The sequence below is a fragment of the Eurosta solidaginis genome, chromosome 4 (assembly GCF_040869045.1).
Source record: "Eurosta solidaginis isolate ZX-2024a chromosome 4, ASM4086904v1, whole genome shotgun sequence".
NCBI lineage: Eukaryota > Metazoa > Arthropoda > Insecta > Diptera > Tephritidae > Eurosta > Eurosta solidaginis.
Window position 1 is genome coordinate 256,344,492 of NC_090322.1, and position 12,646 is coordinate 256,357,137.

The 12,646-nt window shown below is 34.1% G+C and overlaps 1 protein-coding gene across 2 annotated transcripts; it reads left to right on the forward strand.

Annotated features, from left to right (window-relative positions):
* The first annotated feature begins 878 nt into the window (after positions 1–878).
* LOC137249448 (uncharacterized) lies at positions 879–10,225 on the forward strand. Of its 2 annotated transcripts, XM_067780951.1 has the most exons (3): positions 879–3,578; positions 3,637–3,787; positions 10,111–10,225. In XM_067780951.1, the coding sequence occupies exons 1-2, from the start codon at positions 2,589–2,591 to the stop codon at positions 3,697–3,699; spliced, it is 1,053 nt and encodes a 350-aa protein (XP_067637052.1). In that variant the 5' UTR covers positions 879–2,588; the 3' UTR covers positions 3,700–3,787; positions 10,111–10,225. The 2 variants fall into 2 exon arrangements, with proteins under 2 accessions (XP_067637052.1, XP_067637051.1); XM_067780950.1 differs by having other exon boundaries at positions 879–3,787.
* The last annotated feature ends 2,421 nt before the right edge of the window (positions 10,226–12,646 follow it).

Here is a 12,646-nt window from a genome sequence, read left to right on the forward strand (position 1 = left end):
GTATAGACGAATAGTCTATACATTGACGATTTCTGCAACCCCATCCAGCAACTCTAATTGCTTCGCCCGGGTTTAATTGAGTAGCGCAAAGTTGTATTGTTTTTATAGTATCACACTCGACAAAGGGATCACACACTATAATTACAGCTATATCCATATGCATTAATTCGTAATTAAAATCAGGTGGACGATGTATATGCTGTGCGATGCGAGTTTGCCCGTTTGCTGGTAAATCACGTAAATCGGTTACACCAGCTGCAACAGTGATGTCATTAGCGGTTAAATCTACCAAGCAGTGCGCAGCTGTAACCACCCGCTCCATAGTGATTAAAGATCCAACGCAAATATATTCGCGGGTATCATTTATTGATACCACATACGGGCTATTCCGTATATTCCAATTACTGCCACCAATAACGCGATATTGCGAATTTGTATTACTCAAAAGGCATATAAGGACGAAAATCAGGATAGTGAAAGAACTGCGTAACTTCATTTTAGTTTAAAAGACTTTCCGTCGATGTTTAAGTTTAAAGTAAAGCAAGTTATATTTTCTGGGCGCTAATTATACAAGATTTTGTTATGTGAATAAAAAACAAACAAAAGATTTTTCTCCTAAATCTGAGGAATAAGAATACCTTTTAATTAAGGTTAAATGAATAGTAGTATTTGCTAATTAGTTTATTTACTCGGCCAATTTATACATAGCTTGAGGAAGTTTTTGGGCAAATTACCTGATAAAATTTCAAGTATAATAAAAATTGAACAAACAGCTTTTGTTATATCAAACTAATTATAGAAAATTTCTTTGTAGCTGTTTATTTTAAATACGTAAGTGTTTGCGTTTGAGAATGATTACGTGATATGTGTACAATAACTGTATTTTTAATGAACAAATAGAGAAAAGTACAAAGGCACACTTAATTAGTTCTATCTGCTTTCCAACTGCTAATTTGTTATATTGTTTTCTCCTGCCATCAAACCAAAGTTGGGGGCAGTGCACAAAATATTGAGTGGATTGACATAATTAGAATCTTGCATTAAGTATTAATGGGATGTTAATTTAATCCGATTTAAACGTCTCACAGTGGCGCCTCTGCCGTTAATGCATGGCAAAAATCAAAAAAATCATGAAAGCGTTCGCTAAATCTAATACATGTTTCTAATAGAGACTTTTCCAGGGATCAAGAATATACAACTGTTTTTTCACAAAAAATTATTACCAGGTAGAGCCGCTCAAAGTTGACCAAATTTCAACATTGGGAAAAATTTGAAATTTTTCTTCTTTTTCGTTGTATTTAAAATGGTTTTGTGAGTAAATAAGGCGGCCGGTTGTCGTTTTCTTGTATAGCAATTAAAGATAATTTAATTTAGGATTGAAACAAAAAAAAATTGTTTTTTTTTTTTGTTAAAAGTTGACGGATATACCTGTTTTTTGAAATGCCTATTTTTAGGCCCTTTTTAAGACTTTGATGGAAAAAAAAAAATGTTAAAATATGTGCTCCGTCAAATTAACAGTAGTTATTTGTGAAATATTCAGTTACCTAAATTCATAAAGTCTACCTGCGTCCAGCTGCAACTTCACTTTTTACATCAAATAAAGTTAAACCACCTTGGGTATAAATACGCACCTGAGCAGGTATATATAATTCAGAACGGCCGTAAGGTCGGTTTTGTTATTGGAACTTGTTAACAACATACATTTTTTTAGTTACGAATTGTATACCTGAAATTCATTTTAATAATTTGAGTAGGTACATAAAGCTATCCATCATACAATGCACATTATCATTCGTCTTTTAGAGATTAAGGAACTAAGTATTCTGTTTACTTAAATAAAGTGAATAGTATTTTTAAATATAGTTCACAGTTTAATATTTAGTCAGATACACTCGAAGGCAATTCTAATATGTATCTAGAAAACTCGAAGCTATTTGCGGTGTTTAAATCTACAAAGTCAAGAAGGGACTTCGTTGAGGCTATTATGAGAGAAATAGCGAGTGAAACAAGCATTAAAGAAAAGGAAGGCCTGGAAGAAAAAATTTGTTTACAATATATTATGATAGAAAGAAAATGGAAGGACGTCTATCGTAACAATTCAAAATTTCTAAGTAAGCGTTAAAAGTGGCTAGCTGACAAAACTTTTTTGGACGAAGAAACGCCTAGCACGTCAATAAAATCCAACTAGAGGGAGACCAACAAAACCCATAGAAGAGTGTTCTACCTACACAAGGAAAAGGAAGCTGTCTGATACCACAAAAGCTATGGCCACGACTCATCTTTCAGAAGTACTGGCTATTAAATATAAAAAAGGCGAAGAAAACGTGAAGTCTCATATAACAAAAGCAGTTGCGGTAGCAAGTCCAGTGCGACTGATGAGGATCAAAAACAGCATTCCCACACCACCAAATGTGCTACCTAGGAAATACACTCCCGAAGAAGCTTTGACGCTGTTTATAGATCTCGGCTTAACGAAGAAAAAATATATTATATTGCGTATGTCATTATTGCAACGTAATGCCGATATTTTACCTGGATACAAAAAAATTACTCAAGCCAAGAAATAAGCAGTTCCTCTAAGTCCCAAAATGACCGAAGTATCAGCTGAAATTGAGCTACAAAACTTAATGGAACATACGTCTACACGACTCCTTCAAAGTTTTACTGAAGGAAAGTTGAAATCACTGCCAAAGGAGCTAGCATTGATAGCCAAGTGGGGCTGTGATGGATCATCAGTACAAAGCGCATATAAACAAAGAATAAATGTAGACGATGAAACAATTACAGATAGTAATATGTTTATGGCTTATATTGTTCCATTACGAATAAAAGATGAAGCTTCAGAATATTGGAAAAATCTACGTCCGTCATCAACGTGCCGCCCGATATTATTTAAATACGAGAAGGAGTCTTCGGAACTCATAAAAGCTACAGTGAGTGATATAAAAAATCAAATTGCCAAATTAGAACCAACAATAATTGAAATTGAAGAGGGGAATGTCATTAAAATAAAGCATGATTTTCTTCTAACAATGGTCGATGGAAAAGTTTTGAACTTAATAACAAATACGACATCTACAATGAAATATCCAATTTGTAAGAGCCAAAAGGACTTTGAAAATCTTGATGATTCAATAACTGACGAACTATATTATGAGTATGGAATATCTCCTTTGCATGCTAGGATAAGATGTATGGAATTTGTTTTGAAGCTGGCTTATACACTACCACAACAAGGAGAAGTTTTCGACGACAATACAACATGTAAGGAGAAACAAAACAGGAGAAGAAAAATAATTCAGGATGCATTCTATAAAGAGATTAGCCTTAGAGTTGACTGTCCAAAGTATGGATACGGAAATACAAATGATGGTAACTCCTCAAGAAGATTTTATGAAAACGATGAAGTGACTGCTCGCATAACAGGAGTTGATAGAGATATTGTGAAAAGATTGGGAGTAATTATAAATATTTTAAACTGCCATGAACAAGTTATTGGACCAAAATTTGGAGAATATGTATCTAAAACTACAGAGATGCTGCACCAAAAGTATCCTGAGAAGAAACTTACACCAACGGTACATAAAATTTTAGCACATAGAAAAGATTTAATAGAGTACCACTGCTTACCATTAGGAGAATTGTCTGAAGAAGCTCAAGAATCTAAGAACAAGGACTACAAAAGATATAGATGTTTGAACACCTGCAAAGTATCACGAGTTAGACAAATCGAAGACATTTTCAACATGTTAGCTATCTCTTCTGATCCAGTCATATCATCTATGAGGTATGTAAGAACATAAAAAGATCTTACAGATGCGTATAGCTCAGAAATGGTTGCTTTGTTAGATATATGTTCCAATGACGATGACTAAGAATGAAAAAGAGATTTACTAATCAATTTTGTTACTTTATTGAAAAATAAGATATATATGTACAAGTTAATTTTTTATTTCAAATAAAAGAATTAATTAATTTAGTAATTTATAAATATATACTTTTCGTTATTGCATTTCTCTGAAGTTTAGCAAATTTATTTTAAAGCTTAGGCATTTCGCCTTCAAACGAGTATTAAATTTTTATAGAAATCAATACGTCTATCGAGTTTGGTACAAATTTGTAAAGCGCTTACTAACATAAAACTTTTTAGCATATGTGGGCAGTGCCACTCCCCTTTTCCAAAATTCGTTGGCTGTTTAATCTTTAGCTCAAATAATATTTCATTGAACCACTTTCAATAACTTTTAGTTATTAATAAAATACATATTTGGCTTGTAAATTAAAAAAAAAAAAACATGTAAAATTTTACGATGAATTTTGAAGCACCTTGTTATTTTGGCACCAAAAACGGACATTTGAGTTTTATAAGAGTATTGCCATTTAAAAGAAACAATACGTCTCTCGATTTTGGTAGTTATTGATTACGTGACTACTTAGATACAACTTTTTAGCATAAGTGGGCAGTGCCACGCTATCTTATCAAAATCATTAGTTTATCTTATTTTATTCTTAAATACGTCATTATAAGACAAATCTCATTTTATTTTTTTTTAATTTTTTACTAAAAACATTTTGTTTTTGCATTTTTCAAAAATTTTCGAATTTGATTTTTTTTGAAGCACCCTGTATCTGTGACATTCTGAGCTTTCACGCAATAAAACTTGAAGTAGTTAGCTTTCATTTTCATTTTAAATTTTTAAAATATCTTCATTGGTTCAAAAGTTATGCTTTTTGCAAAGAAAAAACTCAAAAGGCGCCACTGTGCGTCTGTTCGTCTTTAACATATTCGTTAAATTTAATGAGCTTAAGACGACATCTATTGGAATATAGAAATTGAGTTTACATCGCTACAAATAAATAAAATAATAAAAAAACAAGTAAAGGTGTCTACGTTCGGGTGTAACCGAACATTATATACTCAGCGTGAGCTTAAATTGTACATTTCATTTCACATAAATTACTTTTCTACATAACACGTAGCACCGCCCGTTTAAAAAAATTACTTCCCATTTCCTCTTACAATAAAACTTGATAAGTGAAATAACATTGATTCAAAACTGTTTTTGTTAATTTATAGCTTAATATTTTAGTCTACGACCCTTTTAAACTTGTTTTATATCTAAGTTGCCGTAGTCTTTAACCGATCCCGTCCATTTTTACTAGAATTATTTTCTGCTATAAGGAAAATATGTGTACACAATTTCATTACGATCCGTTAATTTTTCTTCGAGTTATGGCTACCGAAACTTAGAAAATTGCTTAGTCATAAAAGGGGCGGTGCCACGCCCATTTTTTAAAATTGAAGTTTTTCCTATTTATTGTTATAAATCCACTTGGGAAATGAAATACCATTGATATAAAGCTCATTTTTGCAAGAATATAGCTTATTTTATTCGTCCACGACCCTTTTAACAATCTTTTATATAAATGTGGGCGTGGTCCTTAACCGATTTCGTTAATTTTTCTTCAAAGCATTCCTTATAGTAAAGGCAACCTCTCTGCCGAATTTTGTTACGATAGGTTTAACGGTTTTTGATTTATTATTAATAATATTTGTAAAATTGATTTTATCTCAAGTGGGCGGTGCCACGCCCATTTAAAAAAATGTTTTCAACGTTTTATCAAGAGCCTCAATATCAGCCCACATATCAAATTTCAACATTCTAGGTGTATTATTTACTAAATAATCAGGTTTTTTGTGTTTTCCAAAATGTTATATATATAAAAAGTGGGCGTGGTTATCATCCGATTGTTTACTAAATAATCAGGTTTTTTGTGTGTTTTTGAAAATGTTATATATATAAAAAATGGGCGTGGTTATCATCCGATTTCGTTCATTTTCAATACCAATCAATTCTGGGTCCAGACAAGCTCGTGTACAAAATTTGGTGAAGATATCTCAATATTTACTCAAGTTATCGTGTTAACGGACGGACGGACGGACGGACGAACGGACATGGCTCAATAATATTTTTTTCGATACAGATGATTTTGATATATGGATCTCGATACCTTTATACCTGTACAACCAAACGTTATCCAAGCAAAGTTAATATACTCTGTGTGCAAAGCACGCTGAGTATAAAAATTTCATGTTAAACGGCTTTATTGAAAGCAATGCTTACATTAAGTAACAAGTTAGGAAGGCTCCGTTCGGGTGGAGACAAAATAAGGAAAAATCACCATTTAGCAAAATGAACCTAGGGTAACCCTGGAATGTGTTTGTATGACATGGGTTTCAAATGGAAGGTGTTAATGATTATTTAAAACGTAGTGGGCCTTAGTTCTATAGGTGGACGCCTTTTCGAAATATCGCAATAAGGCTGGACCAGGGGTGACTGTAGAATGTGTTTGTACGATATGGATATCGAACTAAAAGTATTAATGAGGGTTTTAAAAGGGAGTAGCCCTTAGTTGTATATGTGAAGGCGTTTTCGAGATATCGACCAAAATGTGGACCAGGGTGACCCAGAACATCTTCTGTTGGGTACCGCTAATTTATTTATATATGCCATACCACGAAGAGTATTCCTGCCAAGATTCCAAGGGCTTTTGATTTCGCCCTGCAGAACTTTTTCATTTTCTTCTACTTAATATGGTAGGTGTCACACCCATTTTACAAAGTTTTTTTCTAAAGTTATATTTTGCGTCAATAAACCAATCCAATTACTATGTTTCATCTCTTTTTTCATATTTGGCATATAATTATGGCATTTTTTTCATTATTCCTAATTTTCGATATCAAAAAAGTGGGCGTGGCCATAGTCGGCTTTCGGCCGTTTTTTATACCAAAATAAAGTGAGTTCAGATAAGTACATGAATTAAGTTTAGTAAAGATATATCGATTTTTGCTTAAGTTATCGTGTTAACGGCCGAGCGGAAGGACAGACGGTCGACTGTGTATACAAACTGGACGTGGCTTTAACCGATTTCGCCCTTTTTCACAGAAAACAGTTATCGTCATAGAATCTATGTCCCTACCAAATTTCACAAGGATTGGTAAATTTTTGTTCGACTTATGGCAATAAAAGTATTCTAGACGAATTAAATGAAAAAGGGCGGAGTTACGCCCATTTTGAAATTTTCTTTTATCTTTGTATTTTGCTGCACCATATCATTACTGGAGTCGAATGTTGACATAATTTACTTTTATACTTTAACAATCTTTTATATAAATGTGGGCGTGGTCCTTAACCGATTTCGTTAATTTTTCTTCAAAGCATTCCTTATAGTAAAGGCAACCTCTCTGCCGAATTTTGTTACGATAGGTTTAACGGTTTTTGATTTATTATTAATAATATTTGTAAAATTGATTTTATCTCAAGTGGGCGGTGCCACGCCCATTTAAAAAAATGTTTTCAACGTTTTATCAAGAGCCTCAATATCAGCCCACATATCAAATTTCAACATTCTAGGTGTATTATTTACTAAATAATCAGGTTTTTTGTGTTTTCCAAAATGTTATATATATAAAAAGTGGGCGTGGTTATCATCCGATTGTTTACTAAATAATCAGGTTTTTTGTGTGTTTTTGAAAATGTTATATATATAAAAAATGGGCGTGGTTATCATCCGATTTCGTTCATTTTCAATACCAATCAATTCTGGGTCCAGACAAGCTCGTGTACAAAATTTGGTGAAGATATCTCAATATTTACTCAAGTTATCGTGTTAACGGACGGACGGACGGACGGACGAACGGACATGGCTCAATAATATTTTTTTCGATACAGATGATTTTGATATATGGATCTCGATACCTTTATACCTGTACAACCAAACGTTATCCAAGCAAAGTTAATATACTCTGTGTGCAAAGCACGCTGAGTATAAAAATTTCATGTTAAACGGCTTTATTGAAAGCAATGCTTACATTAAGTAACAAGTTAGGAAGGCTCCGTTCGGGTGGAGACAAAATAAGGAAAAATCACCATTTAGCAAAATGAACCTAGGGTAACCCTGGAATGTGTTTGTATGACATGGGTTTCAAATGGAAGGTGTTAATGATTATTTAAAACGTAGTGGGCCTTAGTTCTATAGGTGGACGCCTTTTCGAAATATCGCAATAAGGCTGGACCAGGGGTGACTGTAGAATGTGTTTGTACGATATGGATATCGAACTAAAAGTATTAATGAGGGTTTTAAAAGGGAGTAGCCCTTAGTTGTATATGTGAAGGCGTTTTCGAGATATCGACCAAAATGTGGACCAGGGTGACCCAGAACATCTTCTGTTGGGTACCGCTAATTTATTTATATATGCCATACCACGAAGAGTATTCCTGCCAAGATTCCAAGGGCTTTTGATTTCGCCCTGCAGAACTTTTTCATTTTCTTCTACTTAATATGGTAGGTGTCACACCCATTTTACAAAGTTTTTTTCTAAAGTTATATTTTGCGTCAATAAACCAATCCAATTACAATGTTTCATCTCTTTTTTCGTATTTGGCATATAATTATGGCATTTTTTTCATTATTCCTAATTTTCGATATCAAAAAAGTGGGCGTGGCCATAGTCGGCTTTCGGCCGTTTTTTATACCAAAATAAAGTGAGTTCAGATAAGTACATGAATTAAGTTTAGTAAAGATATATCGATTTTTGCTTAAGTTATCGTGTTAACGGCCGAGCGGAAGGACAGACGGTCGACTGTGTATACAAACTGGACGTGGCTTTAACCGATTTCGCCCTTTTTCACAGAAAACAGTTATCGTCATAGAATCTATGTCCCTACCAAATTTCACAAGGATTGGTAAATTTTTGTTCGACTTATGGCAATAAAAGTATTCTAGACGAATTAAATGAAAAAGGGCGGAGTTACGCCCATTTTGAAATTTTCTTTTATCTTTGTATTTTGCTGCACCATATCATTACTGGAGTCGAATGTTGACATAATTTACTTTTATACTTTAAAGATATTAAATTTTTTGTTAAAATTTGACTTAAAAATTTTTTTTTTTTTTAAAGTGGGCGTGTTCGTCATCCGATTTCGCAACTTTTTATTTAGCACACATATAGTAATAGGAGTAACGTGCCTACCAAATTTCATCATGATATCTTCAACGACTGCCAAATTACAGCTTGCAAAACTTTTAAATTACATTCTTTTAAAAGTGGGCGGTGGCACGCCCATTGTCCAAAATTTTTCTAATTTTCTATTTTGCGTCATAAGGTCAACGCACCTACCAAGTTTCATCGCTTTATCCGTCTTTGGTAATGAATTATCGCACTTTTTCGGTTTTTCGAAATTTTCGATATCGAAAAAGTGGGCGTGGTTGTAGTCCGATTGCGTTCATTTTAAATAGCTTTCTGAGATCAGCGCCCAGAAACCTACATACCAAATTTCATCAAGATACCTCAAAACTTATTCAAGTTATCGTGCTTACAGACGGACGGACATGGCTAAATGAATTTCTTTTTTCACCCAGATCATTTTGATATATAGAAGTCTATATCTATCTCGATTAGTTTATGCCGTTACGGATTACCGTTATGCGAACAAAGTTAATATACTCTGTGAGCTTTGCTCAGTTGAGTATAAAAATAGGTAGGTACTTTGTGTGAGGAAGCAAATTTTCACGTTTTTTGTGGTCTGCATGGCAAAACTATGACTACGAATCGCGCATTTCAAGAATATATGATGTATATGTAAGCATTTGGTGGAATTTGAAGCTTCTAGCTGTTAAAATGGGGCTGAAATTACGAAAAAAATATATATACTATATATATATATACTATACATAGCACCATATACATACTATATATCACCGATTTCTAAGATTTTTTCAGACAACAATATATGCCATATACAAAAGCATATGGTGAAGTTTGAAGCTTCAATCTGATAAATTGCCGAAGATAAGACAAAAATCCTCTTTTTCTGAAAAATCGGTTGCATGGAGGATATATGCTATAGTGGTCTGATCAGGCCGGTACCGACAAATGTCTAATCGGACACCTAAATACCCCCGCTCACCAAATTTTATCAAGATATCTCAAAAATTGAGGGATTAGTTTGCATACAAACATACAGACGGGCATGACTAAAACAACTCAGCTCTTCATCCTGATTATTTCGGTATACTTAATGGTGGGTCTATCTATTTTCCGTTAAGGACTTACAATTTTGGGATTCGTGACGAAATTAATATACCATTTCATTTTCATGAAAGGTATAAAAAGTGGAGCTGAGATGAGTTCCAAGGAATCTACATAGGTAAGTAAACTATGTCAACATTCAACTCCAGTAATGATATGGTGCAACAAAATACAAAAATAAAAGATAATTTTAAAATGGGCGTGGCACCGCCCTTTTTCATTTAATTTGTCTAGAATACTTTTAATGCCATAAGTCGAACAAAAATTTACCAATTCTTGTGAAATTTGGTAAGGGCATAGCTTCTATGACGGTACCTGTTTTCTGTGAAAATGGGCGAAATCGGGTAAAGCCACGCCCAGTTTTTATGCACAGTCGACCGTCCTTCCTTAACACGATAACTTGAGCAAACATCGAAATATCTTTACTAAACTTAGTTCACGTACTTATCTGAACTCACTTTATCCTGGTAATAAAAATGGGCGAAATCCGACTATGACCACGCCCACTCTTTCGATATCGTAAATTTAGAAAAATGGAAAAAAAGCCATAATTCTATACCAAATACGAAAAAAGGGATGAAACATGGTAATTAGATTGGTTTATTGACACAAAATATAACTTTAGATAAAACTTTATATAATGGGTGCGACACCTACCATATTAAGTAGAAGAAAATGAAAAAGTTCTGCAGGGCGATATCAAAAGCCCTTGGAATCATGGCAGGAATACTGTTCGTCGTATTACATATATAAATAAATTAGCGGTACTCGATAGATGATGTTCTGGGTTACCCTGGCCATATTTTGGTCGATATCTCCAAAACGCCTTCACATATACAACTAAGGGCTACTCCCTTTTAAAACCCTCATTAATTCCTATCATTTGATAACCCATATTGTGCAAACACATTCTAGATTCACCCCAGGTCCACCTTTATGGCGATATCTCGAAAAGGCGCCCACCTATACAACTAAGGCCAACTCCCTTTTAAAATACTCATTAACACCTTTCATTTGATACCCATGTTATACAAACACATTCTAGGGTTACCATATGTTCATTTTCCTACATGGTGATCTTCCCTTGTTTGACAAAGGGTGAAGGAAAATCCTACCAAAAAACGTCAGCATTGTTCTACAATTTGGTCGATATTTCCCAAACGTATGTGATATGGAATTAAAAACCACTTATAAACCATCTACGAAACCCTACGAAACAAATGCAGCTATAATTAAACTCAGATGAGCAGAGCTCACAGAGTATATTAATTTTCTTCGCATAACGGTATTCCGTAACGGTATAAACTAGTCGAGATAAATTTACACTTCCATATATCAAAATTATTAGGGTGAAAAGAAATTCATTAAGCCATGCCCATCTGTAAACACGATAATTTGAGTAAATTTTGAGGTATCTTAATGAAATTTGGTAGGTATATGCCGAAAAGATTTTACATTCTTTGTTCAAATTAGACTTAAAATTTTTTTTTAAGTAGCGTGTTCGTCATCCGATTTTGCTAATTTTTATTTAGCATATATATGAGCCGTTTATTTTGAAAGTGGCATAAGTCATTTCCAACTCATGGTCTTAAATGCATTGTTATTTTTGAACGAATGCATATATAGATGGTTCTACAATTATAAAATAATAATAAGATTGCACCTTTTGGATATTGGACTCTAACAAACTGGAGGCGAGGAGAGATACAAACAAATTATCACTGAACATAAACGACATGAAATGACTTATGCCACTTTCAAAATAAACGGCTCATATAGTAATAGGAGTAACGTTCCTGCCAAAATTTCATCGCGATATCTGCAAATAAATAAATAAATGTAAGGCGCGATAACCTCCGAAGAGATTTTACGGCGAGCTTCTCTTCCAATTTGTGTCGTGCTCCTCTTGATTTTCCCTACAAATTGGCCGGGCGGGACCTATATGTTTTATGCCGACTCCGAACGGCATCTGCAAGGCAAATGAGTTTTCACTGAGAGCTTTTCATGTCAGAAATACACTCGGAGCGCTTGCCAAACACTGCAAAGGGGCGACCCCGCTTAGAAAAATTTTCTTCTAATTGAAAAACCTTATTTCTAAAATTTTGGTGTTGCTTTGCCCGGCGTGTGAACCCAGGGCATACGGTGTGGTAGGCGGAGCACGCTACCATCACAACACGGTGGCCAAATTAGAGCTTGCAAAACTTTTAAATTGCCTTCTCTTAAAAGTAGGCCACGCGAATTGTTCAAAATTTTACTAATTTTATATTCTGCGTCATAAGGTCAACCCACCTACCAAGTTTCATCGCTTTATCCGTGTTTGGTAATGAATTATCGCACTTTTTTGGTTTTTCGAAATTTTCGATATCGAAAAAGTAGGCGTGTTATAAGTCCGATTTCGTTCATTTTAAATAGCGATCTGAGATGAGTGCCCAGGAACTTACATACCAAATTTCATTAAGATACTTCAAAATTTACTCAAGATATCGTGTTCACGGACAGAAGGACGGACGGACATGGCTAAATGAATTTCTTATTTTGCCCAGATCATAAAGA